The 24880-nt window shown below is 45.8% G+C and overlaps 1 protein-coding gene across 7 annotated transcripts in view; it reads left to right on the top strand.

The window, feature by feature from the left end:
* The window catches only part of SRGAP2 (SLIT-ROBO Rho GTPase activating protein 2), a 234114-nt gene that overhangs the window by 153260 nt on the left and 55974 nt on the right, over positions 1–24880 (top strand). For 5 of the 7 annotated variants that reach the window (XM_068541600.1, XM_068541602.1, XM_068541605.1 and 2 more), the window contains exons 5-10: positions 2874–2936; positions 10990–11205; positions 11777–11905; positions 19517–19741; positions 23420–23521; positions 24506–24703. In XM_068541600.1, coding sequence (XP_068397701.1) covers positions 2874–2936; positions 10990–11205; positions 11777–11905; positions 19517–19741; positions 23420–23521; positions 24506–24703 — 933 coding nt within the window. The remainder of the gene's footprint in view (positions 1–2873; positions 2937–10989; positions 11206–11776; positions 11906–19516; positions 19742–23419; positions 23522–24505; positions 24704–24880) is intronic. The other 2 variants (XM_068541601.1, XM_068541604.1) reach the window with 1 other exon arrangement.

Below are 24880 nucleotides of genomic sequence, written 5' to 3' on the forward strand. Positions count from 1 at the left end.
GTCCCAGCTCTGACAACTGCTCTGCAGCAGCCGCCAGCACAGAAGCCCTTTAGGGGTCGCTGGGGCCACGCTTGCCCCCAGAGGCACACAGTTAAGGTTTCTGAAATAGAGAACGGTGGCCTTTTATCGTCTGCGCAAGGAGAGGTACAGGCTATTTCCTGCCTCTCTCCTCGAGTCAGAATTTCTCCCAATTGCTGGGGACTTTATCATAACTGTAACCTGGCTAACAGCGCGTGTGTTCCCAACCCAGCCCGCAGCCAGAGGGAGAGTAAGTCAGAATCACTTCAGCAGCCTGTTCAAATAAACAGGGATAATAGTTGAGCCGGTCCTTTTCCAACTAATCAGTACACGAAAGGAAACATCTGCCCGGGCTTAATTGCTGTTTTATTGGTTACGCTTTTTCTCTCCCTCTCCTTCCCACCTCCTCTGGGGACTAGGTTATTTAAGTCATGGGTAAGCAGCAGGGTAGAGGAATGGGAGCTTTCTCCTGTAACCTCTGCCTTCTAAACACCAGGTGGTGTAAGGGAGGCTGGGAGGCTGGCAGGGGGAGTTGGCCTGGAGGCAGGAGGGCAGGGTGTTTGGAAATGATACTCATGGTCACTTCCTGGCCTTGTTGCTGACTCTGTGGCTGGTTGGTGAGTCATTTTGCCTCACTTCCACTCCTTGGGCCTCTGCTGCTTCAATGGAGCTCAGCTCTCCTCACAATGGGAAGGAGAGGTTGGTATGTGAGATCCTGGAAAAAGGCGTTTCCTCTTATGGCTTCTTCCAGCAGTTGAGGCCATTGAATGAGAGTCATTTGGGAATAGTAAATTTAAGGCTAGCAAGGTACTCCTGAAGCCATCCATTTTGTAGAGCATCTTGGTCCCTGAGGAGAACCTGCTGATTATCTTGTGCTCTGTGGAGGAAGGCCAACCCCCCGTACACTGAAGTGGGGGTGTTGGAATCTACTGTGGACTCAAGAAGCCAGGCAAAGGATGGTGAAGAATTATAGAATGGCAGAGGTTGGAAAAGACCTTAGGAATGTTTAAGCCAAAGACTTTCATTTTATGGAAAAGAAAACAGAGGTCCAGAGAGATGGACCAGGTTGTCAAAGCTATTTTCCTGATAGCGGAGGAGCTGGAAATAGAAGAGTCTTGTGATTGCCAATTCAGAGCTCCCTCCATCCCTCTCCACACTACCAGGTGTAAAAATTCATGTCTGCTCACAACAAAGGTCACACATATGTTATATTCCATAATGAATTCCTTAATAGAAAAATGGCGAAGCATAAAGGAAGAGTGAAAATGACTGCTAAACATGTAAAAAAAAAGTTTAGGCTCACTAGAATTAAAGGACTGCAAATTAAAAGAGGATGCCATATCAAATTTTCAAGACAAAAAAAAAGTAAAAAACATCTTATATGCTTCTATTGGTATTTTAAATGGGTACAGTTTTTTCCAAGGGCAATTTAATGGTATAAGTTAGCAGTCTTTGACTCAGCAATGTTACTTCTAGGAGGAAATAATGACAGGTGTGTGCATAGATTATATACAAAGTAATTAAATACAGCATGTTTTAGTACAAAAAATTGTAAGCAAAGTAAATGTCCAAGAATATAGGAACTACATCAATATAATCTATTATAATACTATAGAAGAATAACATGTAGGGAAGTGTTCACAACATATGTCTAAGTGGATAAGTTACAGAGTGTGTAATTCAATCCCAATTCCATAAAAATTGTAGAGAGAAAAATGTATAACAAAGTCCAAAGTGGTGATTTCTTAGGGGTGGGAATTAAGGGTTGCTTTTTCTTTTTTGAGGTTTTCTACAGTTTTCTTATTTATGGCAATAAACATATATTCCTTTTGTAATCAGAAAAAAAATATTTTTAAAGTCATATATCTTAAAAAAAAAAAAAGCAAGATCTTAAATGATTATGTTTCTGACATGCAGGACATCTTCCTTTCTTTGCCTGGGAGCTGAGCTGTACCAGGGGGTAGGTAGTATTATACCTTCTGTTAGAAGGCCATTGTTGGTATCTGATTTTTAGTAGGAAAGAACTAGAAGGAGCTGGCAGAAGATAAAACAAAGGTTTCCCCTCTCAATGACCCAGTGATGCCTATCAGTTTTATGTCCTGCTCTCGTGGGTTTGGCATAAAACACTCAGTATCAAAGGCGTGACTCATTTCCTTCCTGCTTCCTTAATCTTCTCTATTTCTACCCTTCTCCCCATGTAGTTAGATGCCAGCCCTGGGCAGCAGCAGCGAAGAACCTGACAGCCACCACTCCTTAAGATTAACCTGTTGGAGGCCCCTTAACGTATATCATCAGTATCAAGTAACATTAGCAACCAGTCATGATTGAGGTACCACTGCCCTGGGAGTTTGAGGTAGAAATAAAGCAAGTAAGAGGTATAATTTCTTCTTGCTTGGAGGTTCCTATTTAGTCAGGTACTTTGAAGTCCTTGGATGTTTATATACGCATGCCTATCTCATCCTATTTCACATCTTACTTTCCTCCACAATTCTCAGGAAAGCCTGACTGCAAGGATTCAAGAAAGCTCGTCCCACCTAACAACTGTTGCCAAGTGGGTTGTGGCTTTCAGGCCTGCTCTTCGGGGACCAATTGAAAAATCAAAGGCTACAACCCATTTTCCCTCCACACGATTTCCTTTGCTAGGCTCTAGAAGGGGCACGTTCCATTTTATTAAAACTCTTTTAGTAATCTGACCATAATTTGGTCTGATCGGAGTGATTATCTGATTTGCTGGGTTAAATAATGGGCCTTAATTGAGTCTGTGTTATTTGTAGAGCCAGTGCTGCCCTTGCCTTTGTTGCCCCCTCCTCCCTCCTTCTGTTTCCCAATTAACCTTCATTCCTCTTTCTTTGCAGAGTAAAGAAGTTGGCCAGCAGCTCCAAGATGATTTGATGAAGGTCCTGAATGAGCTCTACTCGGTAAATCAGCTGGGTTGCTTGGCTCTTTCACAAGCAGAGGGAAGCAGCATTTGGCAGCTTGTGGCCATACTCATGTCAGCAACAGAACTGAGCTGAGGTTGAGGACATGCATGGTCCCCGCTAGGGATGACTTCACCCATCTCTTTTTTCACACTCTTATTTTCAAACTGGAATGAGCCCAAAGACACTTTCTCAAAATAAGATCTCTCTTCAGCTGTGCAAGCTAACTCTGGCTTCTTTGGGGGCATTATCACCAGAGACCAGCCAAGGCCTAGGTCACCAGCACAACTGACCCTCATTAACAGCAAACCAGGGACCCCCGAACCTAATGGCAAGGAACATAGCTTGCATTGCTCCATGAACGATACTCGCCCTATTGGAAAGGACCTATTGTTCAAAGTTTTGCATCAGTTCTTGGATTGATCTCCTGGTTTGAGACTAGAACGAGTGCTCTACAGGGACGCAGAGTCCTAAATGCCCTTAACATAAGGGACCAGTTCAGGCAGAGAGAGCTTTGCATCGACTCCCTGGGGCTTTATAAAGGCCACACCTCAGTGAAGCGCCAGGCTTCGGGTTTGGAGAAGGAAACACAATTTGTTCTGAAGTGACTGGCGCTTCAGGCACGTGATGCCTGTGGCTGATGCGCGTTTCTTCATGCACTGGGAGGTGGTGGGGGCTGTTTCTCCCCCCAGCCGTGTTTCGTTAATTATAATTTAAAACAAACACGCACACCAAGGAAATGCCTGCTGCCCTATAGGGAATATTCCTATTGTGCAGCTAAAGCCTTTCAGGGCCCCCTTCTCCAGCTGGGCTGTGCCAGGCCTTGGTGTCATTCTCCAGGATTGCCCCATCCTGTTTTGGAAGTGAAATTGATTTCCTGTGTTTACTTGCTTATTCACTGCATTTTTTCTTTTTCTTCCTTTCTTTCTTCCTTCCTTCCTTCCTTCCTTCCTCCCTCCCTCCCTCCCTTCCTTCCTTTCTTTCTTTCTTTTTATAAATTCACAGGAAGACAGGCAGTGGCGACAAGTACCACAGGCATTTGGGATCAGAGAATTCCATGTTCTTGATCCAAAAGCCTAGGTGTGGCCACTTTGTCATGGCAACTGTTAAGCAAGTAAATAGGGTAGAGTGGTCATCAGCTTTATCTCCAGTGACGCTCAGTTTGTTTGCAATTTCTACTCTGTGACTCTTCTGCTCTGAAGCCAAGTAGGTAGATGGTTCCCTTTGGTTCAGTTCCCAAGTTTTCATTTCTTTCAAATGAAGTTAAGGCTGTTTAAAAATAGGAGCATGTTGACGTGAACCTTTTTCAGACTGGATGAGTTTCCTGAACCCTCTGGTCTTTTAAATGCTTTACTTCTGCACTTTATGTATTTTTAGAGCATCATCTAGGCACGAAGAAGAGCTACTACTCCTTTCTCCTGGCAAATAATTCACTAAGATAGAAAATGGCACATGTAGTCATTATATGAATCCTTTTGTTTTCCCATAAGCATCTTGGGCCTCTGCTGTTGCCCTTTCTGGGGAAGAGTCGGGTGGGTAATCAGCAAACTGCAAACCAGTATAAATCCAGTGTGCCACGTCTGCAGCGGGACTTGAGGCAGCAGAGGAAGAGCAGCATCTAGGGACCTGTTAGCTTTCCTCTGAATTCTAGATCTCCTAATATGCTGATTTTTTTTTTTTTTAAATAAGTAAGTGAAAAGGCACAATATGTGTTGGAGTGAGAAAAAAAACCTTGGAACTCACTGCTCTAAGGAGGGCCGAGCTGGCACCTTGGGCTATAGTCTCCAGGCCATCCGAAGTTGCCCAGGACTTCACTGGCCACCATGAGGCCATAGTCCACGCAGAGCATAAAGTCTTCCCATTAGTGTGCAAACCAAGAACTGGCTGGGCTTGGTGTCCCCTTTCATTAGGTGAATTAGTACACACTCTTAGAATCTATCCAAGGCCCAAACAAAAATTTGACATTTTCCTCTAGTAGGCAATGGGAAGAGAAAAAAGAGTAGAGAGCACTGGAAAGTTCCAGAGAAGGCAGAACAGTCTGGTGCAGTGATTCTCAAGCAGGGGGATTTTTTCATGCAGGGGGACACTTGGAAATGTCTGCAGATGTTTGTAACTGTCACAGCTGGAGCAGAGGGTGCTGGAGGTCAGGGTGCAACTGAAATCTTATCATGCACAGGACAGCCCTCACAACAAAGAACTGTCTGGCTTAAAATGTCAATAGTACTAAGACTGACAAACCCTGGTCTAATGACTAGAGTCTCCTGAATTAGGCAACCCAAATTCTACCCAGTCTCCACCAGCTATATGATCTTAGGGGATGCTCCCGACCTCTGTTGAGCCCGCTCTCCACATACTCCATGTGCTGGTGTCTCCATTTCCTTGGGGGTGGGGAGTTTGGGGGAGTCATGCTTCATGAAATATCAGACTATAGTTAAGGGTCAGATGAGTTTGCAGATTCTATAGGCCATTAGAAAGTTCAGAGAATAGAATGATGAGTTGTTTCTTCTGGAGGGTGAGGTAAGTGTAGGACTAGTCTGAGAAAGGCACCATGGCATTAGGGTGACTGACTATCTTGTTTTGCCTGGAACTGAAGGCTTTCCTGGGACATGAGACTTTCAGTGCTGAGCCTAGGAAAGTCCTGAGTAAGCCAGGATGATCGGTCACCCTATATGGGACAGTGGTTTCATCAAGTAGGAACTTGGGACTATTGTATGCTGGCTTTTAGGAGATACTTGCTGTATATACTCTCTCTGTGTCTCTGCCTCTCTCAGTGGAGTTAAGAAGGGAACAAGGGAGGACGTCTTTCTTTTTTTTTTAATAAATTTATTTTATTTATTTATTTTTGGCTGCGTTGGGTCTTCGTTGCTGCATGTGGGCTTTCTCCAGTTGCGGCGAGTGAGGGCTACTCTTCGTTGCAGTGCGTGGGCTTCTCACTGAGGTGGCTTCTCTTGTTGCGGAGCGTGGGCTCTAGGGCATGAGGGCTTCAGTAGTTGTGGCACATGGACTCAGTAGTCGTGGCTCGTGGGCTCTAGAGCGCAGGCTCAGTAGTTGTGGCGCACGGGCTTAGGTGCTCCACGGCATGTGGGATCCTCCTGGACCGGGGCTCAAACCCGTGTCCCTGCATTAGCAGGCACATTCTTAACCACTGTGCCACCAGGGAGGCCTGGGAGGACTTCTTATAAGGAACATTCCCCTTATTTGATCTTCAGTAAGGGCCTCTATAAGCAATAGAAGTTATTCGTGGGCATAGGATAAAGGAAATCAAGGATGTAAAGACCCACCGTATTCAGTGCTCTTCTTACCTTGTATCTGCCCTTAATGCCCACAAATACCTCTTTTTGGGAGACTGATCACCTACGGGTTGATAATTTAGGTATTTTTGAACCTTGATGATCCAAGGGGCAGGACCCAGGTGTTCCCAAATAAAGATGCCTTTGGGTGAGAGGCCCAGACTCTCACCATAAGGGGCCAGCTGCCTCTCTGTACCTTCCTTTTATCTGCCTGAAAGGCCTTTGATTTTCCTGACTTGGCACTCTGTGCCAGGGGCCGCTTGCCACAGCTGCTCTCAGAGAGCAGTCCCAGTGAGCATTCTCCTCCACGTGCTTTTTACCCCCTAATGGGCTGGCTAGTTTACAGGCCATGGCATAAGTGGTTTTCATTTTCTGACTGATGAATCAGGAATGCCTTTGAAGTCAGAGCACACTGCTTCCCAAAGAACTCCGGAAAAGAACTCCAGAATTCTCTGCCTCAGTTATACTCAGAGGCTGTATCTGGAGAAGCCCAGCAAGGTCCCATAGAAAGGATTGAAGGTGGGGGCACTGAGCCACGTGGACTGGCTGAGTAGGAAGAGCCAAGGAAGCTCTAGAATTGAGAAAGGAAGAAAAGGTGTTGGGACACTGGAGCTGTTGTTGCCCCAGAGGTTTCAAGCTTCTGTCCTCCCCGTGAATATATGTCCCCTTGATTTGGTGCAGCAGCTGTCTGCAGAGCCACTTCAGACTGGAATTTAGCACCTGCTCCCTTGAAACACTGTCAGTTAATAGTCCCCCCACTCTGCCTGCCTGTTTGTCTTCAGCACTCAGACACATAAGAGATGTCCCTGAACTCAAGGCATTAGTTTTAATAGAAGAGACAGAAAAGCAAAAGCAGTAAGTAAAATACGAGGTGATGAATCTTTCACATGTCTACACAGAAGAAGGGCATGAAGTCAGGCTCTTTGGAGAGATATGTGAATTGAATCTTAATTGCCAAGAGCTCTTTTATTGTTCTCTAAATATTCCTTTTTTGCTGCATCCTGCTCTTGTTTCATGATGCAATGTCTTTTCATTTCTCATTGATCTCTCTGAGGATATTACTGATGGATTATTTTTGAAGTTTTCTTCTTACTGTGTACTTTCTGTTAACTCTCAATTGTTTGCTTTGGTCTTGGTCTTTCACATTAGATATTTTCCTTAAATGTTTGGTAATTTTTGCTGCCTGCTCATATTTTAAAGTGAGACACTAAAAATCTGCTTGGAAGTTCTGTGTCAACTGTGGTCTTTACTGTAGGGTGATCTGACTGGACTGTGTCCATGGGGAAGCCCTGATATCAGTATTTGTAGATCTTTTATATCAGATGGGCAGATTCCTCAGATAAGGCTCTTCTGATCTCCTGCCTGTGTCTGGGGGCTGAGTCATGAAGAGGCCTGGCCATCTCAACATTCAGTGTAGAATTTTCCTGTTTTAAGTTCAGTACCCCTATCTTCAGCTGAGCCTGGTGTCCCCAGACCATAGAAAATAAACCTCTAGTCTTCCACCACAGAGGGGGAGGGGATGGGGTCTGGGAGTCTAACTGTTCTCAGGTGCTCAATAGTTTCTCTTGTTTTTAGCTCCACCTTCATCCCACTGCCACCGACTCCTCTGAGGGCTTCTGTGATTTACTGGTTGCTTCGTGCCTCTCCCTACTTTTGGTTTAGGATTCAGTAGGTCAGTTACTTCTTGCCCCTCCCCTTTTCAGCTTCTGCTTCCATTCTTTTTGTTTTTCTCAGTTTATACCTAAAAAATAATAATAAAAGAACTCTTTTCTATTATTCTAGTGTGGCTTGGGGAAGAGCAGAGCTAGAGGCATGAATTCAATATTTAGTTTTTCAAAGTAGAGTGAATTCCTTTGTAGAACTGCGAATTTAGACTTCTGAGTTTTTCCCCTAGTTTGTTTTGCCTCACTATATATATTTCTCCAACTCCTATCTTGACTTCCCTATTTCTCCACTTGTTTTGACATCAGTTATTCAAGCTTCAGCCTCAGGATACCTAGTTTCCCCTTGAGTTGAAAGACACTAGTTACACTTCTGTAGTTGCAAAGAGGAGAGATTCAGTGTCATTAAGTCATTTGGGCAACCACATTGATTGTAAAACTACTACTGTGTACATATTTCTTAACTGTGAAGCAGAAAGGAAACACAAAAGAAGTGGTGCTTACCCTTAGGAATTTATAGTTTCTTAGATGAGGTAGTGTTTTACTCTTTTAAAGCAAGTTCTTTAAGTTCTTTAGGGGAAAGGAGTAATATAAATTGTTGATTTTTATTACTTCATTTATTGTCCTGTTGACACTGTTCCTTTGACCCCTTTTTTTGTCTCTCATGTTCATTCATAGTGTTTCTTCTTTATTTATTATGCATCTTCATGGACTAAGAAATCACTTTCTTAAAATCAATTCACTTTTAAAACTGTTCACTCAAACTTTTGAATCCCTTGGTCACATTCAGGTCAAAAGAGAAAAAGGAGCCTCCTATCTGCCCTTCTTCAGCCAGGATGACAGATGCCTCTTTCTTGCTTTTTAGTCAATCTGGAAAGACTGAATTATTTAGGAAGGTTTTTAATGCTGTCAGTTGTTAAATATTGCTTCTCCTGTGTACAGAATATACAGAGTAGGTCTTAATACTTATGGGAAATGATGTCAGGTTCAGAATAAGGTGAAGCTGATTTAAAACATTCTGCATCGAAAATGAGACATTATTTAAAGTCTAAAGTACTTTGATTTTGTCAGTGTCCCAGTATTCTTTACGCTTTCCTCCACCTCCAGCTAAAAGAGGAACATACCCACAAAATCCCTCTAACCCAGGATTTCTCAGCCTCAGAACCATGGGCATTTGGGGCCAGATAACGTTGTGACGGTCAAAAATGTCTCCAGGCATTGGTCCTCCGGGGGCCAAGTTAGCCCCCATTTGAGCCTACTGCTCTAACTCACATTTATAAACGAAACCAGATTCTCTTTTTAAGCCTCTCTTGACTAAATTTAGCCTTTCCTCCCAACTAATCCAGCCGTAGTCATAGGCAGAGGAGAGACACTGGTGCTTAGTGGCTAAAAATGTGGACTTTGTGGTCTGACAATCCTGGGTTTGAATCCTGATTCTGATTCATTTACTAGCTGTGTGACCTTGGGTGTGATAGTTAATCTCTTTGAGTCTCAGCTTCCTCATCTTTATATTGTTTGTTTTTTTTTTTAATTTATTTTTGGCTCTGTTGGGTCTTCGTTGCTGCACATGGGCTTTCTCTAGTTGCGGCGAGTGGGGGCTACTCTTCGTTGCAGTGCACGGGCTTCTCGTTGCGGTGGCTTCTCTTGTTGCAGAGCACGGGCTCTAGGTGCGCGGGCTTCAGTAGTTGTGGCTCGCGGGCTCTGGAGCGCAGGCTCAGTAGTTGTGGCACACGGGGTTAGTTGCTCCGTGGCATGTGGGATCTTCCTGGACCAGGGCTCGAACCCTTGTCCCCTGCATTGGCAGGTGGATTCTTAACCACTGCGCCACCAGAGGAGTCCCTCAGCTTCCTCATCTTTAAAAGTGGAAATAATAGCATGTCCTTCGGACTTGTTGTGAACATTAAATGAGGTGACGTACATAAGACCCCTGACACACAGCGTGTACTGATAGAGATTATTATTAGTATTACACCCTGGCTCTCCTCTGTTGTTCAGTCACTCCCCGCCCCCGTCACACACACACACATACACCCCAACCCCTACACTCTCTAATTCTCCCTCTCATGGCATCAAAATGTCAGCACTCTTGAACTTCAGCTTGCTTGGTTTGTTATCAAGCATTTTTAATTTCCAGATAGAAGAAGAGGCTCCCTGTGTGGAAACAGAGAGCTCCAGCAGGAAGGAGCAGGCACCTGGTGGCTGGAAGTAGTACGTTTGGGAGGAAATGAACGTAGGTCCCAGGCTTTCCAGCCTCCTCATTAGGAAAAGGGGCCCGACTCCCAGACAGTTGCTTTGAAGGAAAATTTGAAAATTGTGTCCTCTCCTTTGATATTACTTCCTTTCTGTGGCAACTCCAGTTTCATTTGATGTGGATTTTGTTCCTTCTTAGGCTCTTACCTGAAATTTTCTGCAGGTTTACCGTCTTCATGGGGTTGTTGTCTAGATCACAGGATTGCTACAAGAATGAAATGAGAAAATGTGTGTGTAGCACTTGGCACACAGCCAGGAGTGCTCAGTAAATGGTAGCTGCCCTTGTTCTTGCTGCTGCTGTGAGAGAGGGTGTATGATCTGGATAAAGCCGAAAGACAGATCCCTAGGACATGAGGCCAGTAGAAAGCGGGTTTGGAGCTGTTCCTCTTCCCCATTTTATATCTGAAAGTCCCCAAAGTATAGGCTACTCCACAGGCTGTGCTGCCCTCTTCAGGGTCCCAAACAGCCCGGGAAGGCTTTGCTGCTGGGGTCTGAGTGGTGGTGTTTCCCATCTTGGTCTTGTGAGATGACTAACTGATGGAAATTACTTGGCCAATATAAAATAGAAATGCTTATAAATGTTAATAAATAGAAGTAAATGATCACGGTGGAAGACGTAAAATCATTTTAATAATAAGACATGTTGGCTCAGTTCAAATACTGCTTTCCTGTGCTTTGGAGTGTTCTTTCATATAGAAAGTTTGCTGAACCAAACCGTATGAATTTTGCACTTAAGGATATGAGGATATTGCTTCATGGGGGAGAGGTCCAGCTGAGTCTCTTAGCCTGTAAAACAGAGAATTGACCCCATTGGCTTGACCTCTAGGGGTGGGGGCGGGCGGTGTCTTACAGGTCATGAAGACATATCACATGTACAATGCCGACAGCATCAGTGCTCAGAGCAAGCTAAAGGAGGCGGAGAAGCAGGAGGAGAAGCAAATTGGAAAATCCGTCAAGCAGGAGGACCGGCAGACCCCACGCTCCCCTGACTCCACATCCAACGTCCGCATTGAGGAGAAGCATGTCCGGAGGAGCTCAGTGAAGAAGATCGAGAAGATGAAGGAGAAGGTGTGTAGGCTCTGGCAACTGTAGGGGCTGGGGAGGAACACTCTGGAAGTCAGGACTGATAGGAATTTTCCAGTAAACCCTGTGGAGAGCAAAACAAGGAAGCTCTGGGTTCCTTTAGTGCCTAATGACCTTGCTGTCTGCCCTGGAAGAAATCCTAGGTATTGGAAGAACTTGGGCATCTGTAGCAGACAAACAAGAAACAGTAGTTGCCTTTCCTAAGCCTGGGAGGGGAACCGTAGGGTTTGGCTTCAGATGTCAGGTGTTCAGAGGCAGATATAGTGACACCTCCTTCAGGGTCGCGGTGTAAGGATGGAGAATGGAATTTACAGATAGAACCAAAGTGGGACACGCATCTAAAGTAGGGAGCCTCATTAACCTTTCTTGGATTGATCTACATTATGCCCTTGAATCTCATTAAACAGAATTAGTACCCAATTTAAGGCAGATGCGCATAGGGAGTAGCAGCACAATTGTGGTTCTCGAATGTACTGTACTTTCATCTTTTAGAGAACAATCTCCCCTCTTTAAAAAAGAAAAAAAAAGTAAAATTGAACTTTTGTTTCCTTTTCAGCGCCAAGCCAAGTATACAGAGAATAAGCTGAAGGCCATTAAAGCCCGGAATGAGTACTTACTGGCTTTGGAAGCAACCAATGCATCTGTCTTCAAGTACTACATCCACGACCTGTCTGACCTTATTGATGTAAGTGCTTAAAGCCAAGGGTACAAGGGCACCTCTTTCCTGGATTCGAAGATCTGGTCAGGAGTCCCCCAGTTCTGTTACTCAGGCATCTTAAAGCATTTTGAGAACAATTATGAAGATAGTAGCCATGATCCCTCAGGGGCTTGCCATGTACCAGGTACCAGGTAAAGCACTTCATAGTTTTTCTCATTCAGTCCTCACTGGAATCCTGGGAGGAAGGCATTATTACCTCCACTGTTACAGATTAAAGTTCAGAGAGTTTAGATGACTTACCCAGAGTCAGCTAATCAGTGACAGAGGGAAAATTGGTACCTAGGTCTGATTTCTAAACCCAGGCTCACAACTACTGTGCACTTCTGTCTCCTAGGAAATATTCCCTTAGATCAGGTACTTGCCCATAGAAGTGAGTGACAAGAGCTAAAGTGTTAGAATGTCATACCTTATATTTATATAGCACTTAATATTTCTCAATATTATCTCATTTGGTTGTCTTGTCACCCTTTGGGATCAATATTACTATCTCCAATTTGTAGATAAGGCATCTAGGTAAGGGTCAAAAGGGTTCCTGCCCAAAGTTAAACTGCAAATTAGAGTCCTGGTCCGGAAGGTATCCAGATGCCTCTGACATGTGACCCATACTTCTCGCTGTGGCACAAATATGACGAGAGAAGCAGGATATGAGGCTCATGTGTTTTGCATGGGGCAGGCACAAGGGATAAGGGTTTTGTCTTTGGCCTTATGGGTCAACCGTGGCCTTGTTTCTCCTGCTGCTTCTCCTCACACCTTATAGTTAAGTCTTGCAATCGATCTCACCTGCAAACTCCAGTCTGGCCCAGTTCTGAGCCAGCCCTGACTGCAGCTGCGTAAGTACACCCTTTCTCACCTCTCTCTCCTGTCATCAAAGTGAGGGGCCTGGAGCCAGCCAACTCAGCATAAGCATCCCAGTTTCCAGGGCTTCAGGCAGACCCTGGCCAGTCTCCTCTCGAGGCCTGATATTTGCCTCTGGCTGTCAGCAAGGAGCAGCTGGGTTTTGCAAGCCTCTGGCCAGACCTCACATACTTGCCTGTCTACCTTGGTTTCTCCGCGAATGAACCTGCCACACTTCACAATGTCATGTGTGGTTCTGGTCTAAGATTCACCATTGCGTAACTAGCTGGGTGATCTGGGGCTTGTCGTGGAACTGGTTTGGAACTCTGCTTTGTCTCCCCTCCACCCTCTGGCAAACTGAAGAACTGGGCTACATCATTGGGTACTTAAATCTGGCCTCACATTGGAGCTGCTTGGGGAAAGTTTCTAAAATACAGATTTATGTCTCCCTTCAGCCAAGGCTTTTTGAGTCAGTAGATTTCAGCCCCTTAATGCCCTGGGTGTCATTGTCTTGCTGGGGAAGTGGAGCCCTGATCCCTGTTCAGGCCCTGCTTTGTTCTCTCTGCTTGTTGATGCCAATCTGAACACTGTCCTTCAGTGGAGGTCAGGACCCTAGACAGGATCCTTTCTCCTCCTCACTGTTGGGAGAGAGGCCTGTTCTCAGCGTGAGGAAGAGAATCACTTCTTTCTTGTGCTCAATTTCTGCTATTTATCTCACATTCGATTAAAAAACTCAGCCTGGGTGGTCCGCCACACCTCTGCTACTGGTTTGTCCTTTTCTCTTTCTTTTGCCCCCAGGGTAGCTTTCGTTCCCCTTTCACCAAAACCCTGACCTCAGGGGATGAGAGGGGCTACTGCTAAGTCAGGCACAGTCCACAGAGCCTCCGTCAAATGTGAGTGGGTATTTTAAAATCAGTCCAAGAAGCAAGCTATTTTACTTCTTATTCTCATCATTTAAAAAAAAGAAGTTTGTTAAGAGCCTGTCTTCACAGGATGCTGTGTGAGGTGCCATGAAAAAGCAGTCTGCCAGCCTCCGTGGTGCTCAGCCAGGGCATGGGTCTAGGTCACTATGAGCAAGTCCAGGCTGGTAGCATTCCAGGCCACATGGGTAGTAAAGTTGCTCTTGTTTTATTTTGTTTGTTTGTTGTTTGTGTTTTTCCTGAGGTGAAATTAATTACTCTTTTTTTATAAAAGCTTACATTATTCTGCTCTACAAATGTTCATTAAGTATTACTTGGGACGAAGCTATGTGCTCATCAGCATCAGGGGTACAAAAAGAATAAAGTAGTTCTTACCCTAGAAGTATTCACAGACATACAGACAAATCATTTCTATGTAACTGGCTAATTGCAGCACCAGGGCTAAGCACAGGAGGCCCTAGGACAGTGTTTTTTCAAACTGTAGGTCATGATCCATTAGAGGAGTCATGAAATAATTTTTATGGGTTTGATTTATTTATTTTTTTAATGAATAAACTATACTAGGGTAGAATAGACTAGAACAGAATGGGAACAAAAATATCAGGGTGCATCATACTAGTAAGGTTAAGTTTTATTCGGTGAAACTATTGTGTTGGGGTGTGTATGTGTGTATGTGTGTGAGAGAGAGAGAGAGAGAGACAATATAAGATGTATTTCTTACTGTAAGTTGGAGGTCAAAAATGTTTGAGAGCCACTGCACTAAGAACAAAGGAATGTCTTTTAGTCTCTATAAGCTCCATGAGGGCAGGAACCAAGTCTCCTCTTTACCTTAATACATACATACATACATACATACATAAGTATAGGGCTTACTGCATAGCTGAGCACATAATCTGTTTATTGAAGGAAGAAAGGAATAGAAGGAGGAAGAAGATGATTTCCTAAGCCAAGATTTTTTTCCTTTTTATGCCTTTCAACACTGTTCTCATTGAGATCTAATTTGCATACAGTGACTGAACTTAAGTGTTAAATTGCAAATTGTGGAGTATCCTATACCCTTGTAACTTACATCTCTATCAAGATGTAGAATATTTCGATCACCTCAGAAAGTTCCTCTTTTGTCTTCCCAATCAATCCCACACCCTGAGGCGACCACTGTTCTGATTTCTTTCACTGTGAATTAGTTTTGCCTGTTGTAGAACTTCACAAAGATGGGATTTTTATATAGTATATATGTTTTTATATCTGGTTTCATTTGCCCAGCATGATGTTTTTGAGCTGCATCCATGTTATTACACGTATCAGTTAGTTCCTTGCTTTTTCTTGCCGATCTGTTGCCATAAAAATGGCCAAAAGGACGCTTTGGCCATGAACCAACAGTTAGAGCAGGAGTGAGTGGGGAACCCGGGTCCCTTGGCATTCTGATCTCGACAGTATCCAGAACTTGCTTTAAGATGTGGGATGAATCTTGTGCCAGTCCATTGCCATCTGTTACGTACACCATTCTGCCTCCTTCCTGCGGTGTCGAAGCTCAGTGTGTGCTAAGGCATCGAGGATAAGTGAAAGAAGTGATTTTTGTCGATGTCAGTCCATTGACACAAGGACTAGCCCTTGACTTCTTTTTATTATATAGTATAAGATTTAATCTCAGACTGTAGGAATCTACATGAGGCATCTGACACACACCAGGAAAACCTTGACTTCAGACCAAAAAGATATTCAGAAGTGACTTGAGATAGTCTAAGAACCACAGGCTCCTTGGAATGTGCTTCTCTCCCCCAGGAGCAGATGGAGGAATGAAGAACCGGGCATTGTCCTCATGGAGTGTTGTGAGTGCTGTGTGCGTGGGCAGAGAATCTGTGACACCATGTGCACCCAAGTCAGACAGGAGGGAACCCAGCTTTCTCAATAGGACATTTTATTAAGGGCAATTATTTCTTGCTTCCGTAGAAGTTTGAAGTGGGTGTTTCCTTTCTAGGCCTTCTCTAGAGTCTCTGGGTGAGACTATCAGCTGGTAAAGGGTTAATGAGCTGTCAGTTCAAGTCATCACACATCTGGAAGGGCTATCATTAAGTTCTTATAAAAATTTGATTTCCCCTGAGAGAGTTTTCATCAAACATTTATATAACCCAGAAATGGCCAGGGGAGCCTGGCATGGCCACAGAACTCATCAGAAGCCATGGAAAGCATACTTTGTCCCCATTGTGAGCAAAATAATGTGCTGCCTCTACTCACTGGGATTCTACCGGGAACAGGGATGAAATATTCAAATCCTGTTTACCTAACCTTGCGAGAAGTTGCTTCTTTGTTGAAGCCTCAGTTTCTGGCTCTTGCCCTTTCAGATATGTGGATAGCCAAGACTCTGGAAAACCTATTCCGAATCTCCCTGGTTGGCTGGAGGCATAGAGGAGCCTGAGGGCACATTGTGAGTCAGACCCCCATGCGCTGACACAGAGAAGCTACAGAGCAGTTATATAATAGAGACAGTGGACTGGCCCAGGAAAGTTCCATGTCTTCCGAAGGCCATCCAGACTAAGTAAAACAAAAGGCTTCAGGGACCGCATCTGCCCACTTGACTTAGATCAGTATTCAGCCTAAGTAGATTATTTCCTGGGAGGCTAGAATCTGTATTCCTGGCATCAATCAATTAACTGATGTTTATTAAATGCCTACTATGAGCAAGGCCTAATGGTGAGGGATGCAAAGAAGGAACAAGACACTGGCCAAGCCCTCTTGCCTTCTGTTGGGGCGATGTGAAATGGCGAGTCACAGAATGAGGGAGTGTCATTCTGTGTCACATGAGGGCTGCAGAAGAATGTTGTTCTGAGTGGAGGCCAAGGTCAATATATGCCAGAGTTGCAGGGCTGGCTGGCTTCCTAGGGGCTGAGAATTTGATTTGGATCTTGAAGATTGGGTCAGTTCCCGGGTGAAAGGAGTAAGAAATATTTTAGGAGGAGAGAATGCTGGGAGCTGAAAGTGGATTTGGAGATATTCGTGATTGGTGTTTGTTTAAGTGTCTGCATGGTGCCAGATATGTTTAAATGTGTATCAGCCACACAACAACCTCTGAGGCTGGCGCTATCCCCATGTGGGGCTCAGAAAGGTTAAGTAGCTTGCTTACAGTCATACAGCTGATTTGAGGCCTATGGTTTTCTAATACTTGACCCTGAGCAAAGTATGTCATTGGATTAGAACAGAAGAGTCTAAAGAAGAAAATAGAGGGAGATGATGTTAGATGGTCAGACTGAAGACAACTTACACTTTGTTCTGGCTATTGACCTTGCTTAACTTCACTGAGCCTCAGCTTTCTAGTCTGGAAAATTAAAATAATACCAACCTCACTGGAGTTACTATGCAGATTAAAATGTAGAATGTACATAAAGCTCTTAGCACACTGGCACATAATAAGCACACTTAGTAAATGGAGGCATTTAAAAAAATTTATTTATTTTTAAATATTTATTTGCTTTTAAATTATTTTTAATTTTATTTATTTTTTGGCTGTGCTGGGTCTTCATTGCTGCACACGGGCTTTCTCTAGTTGTGGCGAGAGGGGGCTACTCTTCATTGCGGTGCATGGGCTTCTCATTGCGGTGGCTTCTCTTGTTGCAGAGCATGGGCTCTAGGTGCACGGGCTTCAGTAGTTGCAGCACGTGGGCTCAGTAGTTGTGGCGCATGGGCTTAGTTGCTCTGCGGCATGTGGGATCTTCCCCGCCCAGGGATCGAACCCGTGTCCCCTGCATTGGCAGGCAGATTCTTAACCACTGTGCCACCAGGGAAGTCCCTGGAGGCATTTTTAAATTTCCCAACTGAGGAAGGTGGACGGTACTTTGGAAAAAAAATGAGAGCTATTATAGGTTCTTCAGCAGGGAGTAGGCGTAACAAAAGCCATATTTGAGGACAGTGAAGCAAACAGCACTGTAAGATGATAAGAGTATGAATTAGGGTAGAGGGAGTGAGAATGGAGAGGAAAGGAGAGTTACCAAAAATATGTAAAGGTTACGAAGACTGCCTCCCCCTAATTCTCTTCTGCACTGAAAAGCTCCCCCCACCCCCACGTACCTGCTCAGCCCTGTGGGCAGCGTTACTTCCGTTCATCAGACTTACAGGCGTGGAGTTCATCATCAGGGTCTACACAGAGCTAGTCAGGAAGGTTTACAGGTTCAAGGGAAGCTTGGCTAGACCAGCAGCATCTCCCAGAGGAGGAAGTGCCCCTGCACGTGCAGCCTCCCAATCAGCCGCTTTTGTCTAGCTTCCCTCCCAACTGAATTTAATGTCTTTCCATCCTCCGCCTCTAGTTAAGCTGTAAATGCTGTTCTTCCGCACAGCCAGGCACCTGCCAGGGCCCACTGGCACTGAATCCAGAGCCCAGCCCGACAGGCACTCTGTCACGGAGCTTCTTGTTAGATGCTGGGAGGAGGAGGCACATCACATGCTTTTTCTTCCCCAATAGTGGCTGGTCCCAGTGTGATCATGAAGAGGGGGAAAGGCTGGGGGAAGAGTTAAGTTAATGCCTGCTTATGGAATGAAATGGCAATCAGGCAGATGGTCTTACTCTATCCATGGATTCTTCTCTGATATTTTTTCTCAAGTTCTGGATCTCAAAGCTGTTTAAGCAATAGAGGGGATAAAAGATGGCCAAGGAATTTGGATCTCTGGGTCCTTTGGGAGGGATGGGGAATATTGTCATAGAGTTACAGAATGCCATTGCTGAAGAGGGCCTCGGGGATTATATTTAGTCCAAGTATTTTCAGACTTTTTCTCTAGCAGAAGACTTCTTTCTCAAACCAGGCCTTACATAGAATCCCAATATATTAAATAGAAAAAAAGAGCAGAGCTGGTTTGGTTGAAGCAGGGGTAGGAGACTCCAAGTCCTGCTAGTTGGGCTGCCCTGTTACCCCCTTCTCAAGGGCAGCCTGAGCACAGAACCATAGAGCTCTGCGCTACAGCTTGAAAACCACTGACCTGGCCAAATCTGTTCATTTTACAGTTGAGGAAACGGGTTCAGAGATGGGGAGTGGCTTTTCCAAGGTTGCTTGACTTCCAGTGTTTTTTTTTTATACTATTGCCTCTTTCATAGCACTTTTTTTTTCCATGTTACTTCAATCAGAATCCTTTAGATGATGTGAATTTTCCCAGTAAGGCTTATGTTTAGAAATTTTTGATCTCATAAATGCTGTCAAGCAGGAGCTTTAGTACAGAAATCCTAATCTACAAGTAAGGCCTGTCCTAAAATGTTGGGAGTTTGCCGGAGGCGGGGGTTGATGACCAGTAGGGTCAGCGCCCCGCCCTCCCCAGCCCACACACACACACACACACACACACACACACACACACACACATTCGTTTCTTCTCTCACCTGGAGTTCTCTTGCACCACCTCTGATTTCTGAACCTGAATGCTGAAATGGCCTGGCTTGATTGGTATATGGTGACTAAATCACAGTAACCCTGAGAGAGTGGCAGGCTATATTTTTATTGTTGAATTGTGCTACGTGGTATCCGCAGAGGAACCTGAAAATAGAAGAATATTCTCCTTAACTCCCAACTCTTTTATGTTTACTGAAGAGCATGATTACATAATTTCATTTTGTCCCAATGAGTCCTCTTCATTCCACCCACTTCACAGTCCTCTAAGGAGTCCTCCATATCGAACTAGGAGTCAAGAACTGAGAAATATCACCCAGATCGTGGAGGGTCAGCCCTCTTCCGGCTGCACAGCTAGTCTTGTTGACAGGGTCAGATCTGCCCTGGGGGCCACCCTCCCCCTCTGCCAAGCCCTGTGGCTGTCCATGGTTTGCTCACGCGCCTTCTCCGTTCCACAGCAGTGCTGTGACTTAGGCTACCACGCCAGCCTGAACCGCGCGCTACGCACCTTCCTTTCCGCTGAGTTGAATCTGGAGCAGTCAAAGCACGAGGGTCTGGACGCCATCGAGAATGCTGTAGAAAACCTCGATGCCACCAGTGACAAGCAGCGCCTCATGGAGATGTACAACAATGTCTTCTGTCCACCTATGAAGTTTGAGTTCCAGCCGCACATGGGGGACATGGTGAGACCCTCTTCCCACCCACACATCCCCAAGGGGCTTGAGCTCACTTGTGTCTAGATTTACTGCACTCAAGCCATGTTATTCTGGGGAAGGCGAGGCCTGGGGCTGGCTTCATGTCCGGTGGGTGAAGCCCATTCCAGCCATTCAGCAAACAGCTCCTGGGTGCCTGCTGTCCACTAGGCTTGACCGTAGACATTGGGGATTGGAGCCCTCAGGGAGCTTACAGTCAACTGAGTTGAGAGTTAGAAATATGCACAGGGAGGGGCACCCAGAGGGGCCAGCAGGATCAGGGGAGGTGAAAAACAGCCAGCGTGTTCTAAAAGCTACTAACAGTTCAGTATGGCAAAAGGGAAAGAGAGAGGTGGAGGCCTCCAAGTGGTGAGGCTGGAAGAAGTGAGAGCTGAGATGGGGCCAGATACTAAAGGCTTCTGATGGGGACGGAGGGCTAAGCAGGGTGATGACGTGATCTTTTGTCACTCAGCTGAGTTCTGAAGGATCAAATTTTCTTGGGTTTAGAAGATTGTGATAAAAGGTATAGTTTTGCCTGGGTATTGAACAAAAAAAGAATGGGTACCTACAGAAAGGACAGGAGCCAAGATGTGAACCCTAAGAATGGCTATCCAGGCAGCAGTGCATGAACATGGGGGCCCTGTTTATGACTTTTCACCTCCGATGACTAAAACAAGAAAGGCCTAAATAAACTGAAGTGAGAGGAGTGAGAAGCTCTTTGGTTTTCACTACTGTGAATCTTGTGGTTTCTCTTCTGGTGGTTGTACATACACATCAAAGTGAATCTTATTGCTGGGGTAGGAGCCACCATTTGACCTGCGGGTTAAATCAGCAGGAGGATGTATAGGCTTACATAATAGAAAAGCTCAAGATGGATCTTCAGGCATGGTTGGGTTTAGGAGCGGGAATTTTATCAAGACTTAGTTTTTCTTTTTCTGCTTCACATCCTGTGTGTTGGCTCTATTCTCAAATAGGCTTTTATCCCTTGGGGGCAAGGTGACTATATTTCCAGCCTTATCTCCTTGTAGATTGAAATCCAGCAGAAAGAGTGTCTGCTTCCCTCCTAGAAGCCCCCACAAAAGTCTCATTGTGTCTCCTTGGTCCTGATTGGGTGCCGTGCTTATCCCTGAGCCAGTCACTGTGGCTGGTATCTGCAGTCGGCTGATTGGCTTATGCGGAGGTCTCACACTGCATCCCCAAGTTGGGGAGAGCCCCATCCAAAGCACATGGCCTGAGTTGTGAGTGGAATGTTCCCCGCAAAGGACAGTCAGGCCAAAGTTACCAGAAGAAGGAGGAATGAATGCTGGGTGACGGAAAAACAACAATGCCCTTTCAACAAGGGAGTGGTGCTTCCGTTAAGATTAGCATCCAGATGCTTTTTAGAAAACCCTCCTCCAGAATGACAACTGTTATACTGTAACCAGCGGATTTGCTGTCATCAATAGGCCACCATGGAGAGTGGGACATTTCTATCCTAAAGACAAAAATATCAAGATGATTTCTTTCCTCCTCTCCTTCTTGGGGAAAACCAGACCATTTACAGTTTGTTTCCATTGCTGTGGCTTAGGAAATGTCAGCATCTGAACAGATGGGGAAGTGAGATGGCAGCATGTGCAATTAGAATACGGGGGTGTATTGGTGTGTCACCAAGCCCCAGGAAGCCCCATTCCTCACCTGCCCTGGCTTCTGGTCAAACTTGCCTTCCAAGTCCCTTTTCCAGCTGCCACAGAGATTCCTTCCCAAGAAGCAGTGGAACTTGGGGACCAGCTGAGTGGAGTGATACATTTTCTGGTGTTGACTGAGATGCCTTCTAAGCCAAACAGCTTGTCTCCATAAAGGGGGATTCCAAATGCTGGGTGCTCAGGCCCCCTCCTAGCCCTGTCAGAGCCTCATTTCCATCCTCCAGAGCACAGCTGGAATGCATTACCTTGCACCCCGATAGAGGACCACTGCCAAAGCATGCCTCAGCAGCCCTGCTGCTTCTTAAAGAAACTAGCATAGAGGTGGTTTTCCCTCCATGATTCCTCCCTGCTACGTCGAAGTTACTTTAAAAATCAATAGTTCAGTCTTCTGCCTAGGGCCTCCCTTTGTGTGATATAGCTGATCAGTGGCTGGGCCAGGCAGGGGCCAGGGCCAGTCCTAGATCTTGCAAAGGTTTTGCATTCCAGCCTAGCCTTCATGTGAGTGGAAAAGCAGCCATCTATCCCCAGTCAGTGAGGGCTGTCTGTAGACTGTGGAGGCAACAAGAGGGAGCTGCCTGGAAGTCCTTGAACTAGGGCCAAAGTTCGGATGGCATTTTGACCGGAAGCCCTGAAATTGGCCAAGGCCCGACACTGATTGGTGTTCTGGGGCACTCAGCACATGAATTGATGCCAAGCACTCTCAGATGTACTAGGAGGAGGTGCTTGGCTCTACCCTTGGTGCCCCCAGAGACTTGTGCGGCTCTGAATGCCTGACCAGTGACATCAGGCAGCCAGAGAGTTTCACTATTGGCACTAACCCATCCTGGCCACTGAGCTTTCTCCATTGTGTCTGCTTATCCAAGAGCCAGAATGAAGTCAGCTCTCCTCAGATCTGAGAGCTGGCTCAGGCCAGCCTCTCAGCTGGGGGAGGAGGTCAAGTCAGTTGAGAGCTTAAAAGCCAATGGAGGAAAAGGTCAAGTCCCAGCCCCCTCCATCTGAACAGAGGTTTTGTCTTTTCAAGCAAGAGAATGGTCTTGGGCATGTGAATGTGCCCACTCGTTGCTGGGGAACGAGGAGGCCAGTTCTATCCAGATGTCTCTTTGCAGACGAGAGGCTAAAGGACACGTGGTGGCAAGGTGACAGGAGCTGCCTCCACGTGGTCCTGCCTCCCAATCTGCCAGCCTTCTGTTCCTCATCGGTCATCCTGGGGACTGTGGGTGACCTCACGCCCATGCCATCGCCATGGGCCCATCAGGAGACAGTGGCTCAGCCATCCCCTCACACAGGGGGAAGCTTGTTGACAGCGATCCTTGGAGGAAGGGCAGACTTCTCTCCCACACAGATCTGGTGAAGATCTGGAGTAAAACGATGGCTTTTTGAAAATGCCAAGTTCCACAAGATTCCGTGCCCTCTGGGGCCCTCTAGCAAAGCCCATGGACTTGTTCCTGGCTTCATGCTTTCTCTCATTGAGTCAGAGCTCTCATGCACGGCCCAGATTTATAAACACATGCTGGCTGCCAACAGCGGCATGTTAGCCTCCTGACCCACTTCTCTCCTGCTTTCACTCTGGTGTACAGCAGGGAATGAAGGAGGGGCCAACGAGGTGGCCACTTGGACCTCTGGCAGGAAGTCCTCACTGTGCCAAAGCTTTGTGTATCTGGAGCTGGGCTGCCTAAGGCACTCTTCTCTGCCCTAACTCCAGCTTCCTTGGAGCCGCAGGCCCTGTATAGACCTGTCCCTGCCAAGCACCAGGCTGGAGGTGGGCTCCAAAGAGAGGGAGAGATCTTTCCAAACAGGTTCCATTGCTCATTCCTTTCTTGTGCTATTTGGTCCTGGAAGAGGTCTACACACTTTGGCTTTGGATTTTGTTTTAACATAGAATTTGTGAGCTTTACAGCTTGAATATAAGTAATTTTATTAACAGTAATGGGACTCTGACAAAAGAACTGTGTCCCCTTCCTGACCTAGTATTGCTTTCTTTTGGCAGGCTTCCCAGCTCTGTGCCCAGCAGCCCGTCCAGAGTGAGCTGGTACAGAGATGCCAACAACTGCAGTCTCGCTTATCCACCCTGAAGATTGAGAACGAAGAGGTGAGACTCAGAACCACCCTCTGAGTTTCCCTGTCCAACCTCTTGCTGCTGCCCGTCTGGGAGCAGGTGGAAGGAGCATGCAGAGAATGTCCGGGCTGCTGCAAACATTTCCTAGCCAAATGTAGGCTTGGATTTTCCCCTTCTGCTACATCCTGCCCTTGAACTCCAGGAAGTTGCTCTTGCATTGCCAAAGGTTGAGCTCTATTTTGAGCTTTTGCAAAATGCTTTTTTTTCCCCCCTTTGCACATTTAATCAAAATGGCACTTGGCAGCTGTGTGAACAATATTGTGTCTCTGAAACCACCCCCTCATGCCTGGCTTTTTCCAGTATTTTCAAACAAACAGAGGCCTTTGACTTTGACACTTCAAACATCTCCATCCTCTTAGAAAAGGGTGACTTCTGGGCCCGACGTATTTGCTTTCAGCAACCAGTTAAAAAGGCAGTATGATTAATTATCAGCTCCTTTCTTTTGAGCTCACGTGACTTCTCACCTGGCATCTCAGTAAGTCTAACTTTCCCCAGTAAGATCAGGAAAGCCTGGGGATGGGTCACTTAGTTTGCACATGGGCAAACAGGTTCATTCATTTGTTGAAGGTCGGGAAACAGAACCAGGGGCATTGCGGGACCAGGCCCATTATACATTTTTAACCAGCTCTTTGTATGATGGGGTTGGTTTGGATTTGTTTCATCCTCTCTCCCTTAGCACGTCCAGCATAGCCAGGAGCTAATCTTAAATTTAAAAAGTGAACATTAAATAGCTGGGTCAAGCATGTAGCATGAAGGGAGTAGTGGTTTTAGGTCCTCACTGGAGACAGTAGGGTCCGTGTGATATTTATCACTCACTTAGCACCGTCCAATGGGAAGCAGAGCTGCACCCTCTGACAGTCCCCTCCCTCCTTCCTCAGCCCACTTCTCCAAGCTTCTCCATCACCTCTTGTTTTGCAGCCTGCCCCTCATGCATTATGTTGGCCCTTATCATGGCAGGTAAAGAAGACAATGGAGGCCACTCTGCAGACCATCCAGGACATTGTGACCGTCGAGGATTTTGATGTGTCCGATTGCTTCCAGTACAGCAACTCTATGGAATCCGTCAAGTCCACAGTCTCAGAAACCTTCATGAGCAAACCCAGCATTGCCAAGAGGAGAGCCAACCAGCAAGAGACAGAGCAGTTCTATTTCACGGTGAGGGGGTTCAGTGGCATTTAAAGATCATCTTTAGGCACTGCAGCACACACAGGCCATTTGGATCCCAGTGTCCTTGTCAAGTGTCTGCAGGATATCTTATCAAGTGTCTTGCAGGATATCAAGTCTTTGAATATCTTGACTTGGATCTGGGCATGTTCAGAGACCACCCCTACA

Source organism: Eschrichtius robustus, chromosome 3 (genome assembly GCF_028021215.1).
Source record: "Eschrichtius robustus isolate mEscRob2 chromosome 3, mEscRob2.pri, whole genome shotgun sequence".
NCBI classification, from domain to species: domain Eukaryota; kingdom Metazoa; phylum Chordata; class Mammalia; order Artiodactyla; family Eschrichtiidae; genus Eschrichtius; species Eschrichtius robustus.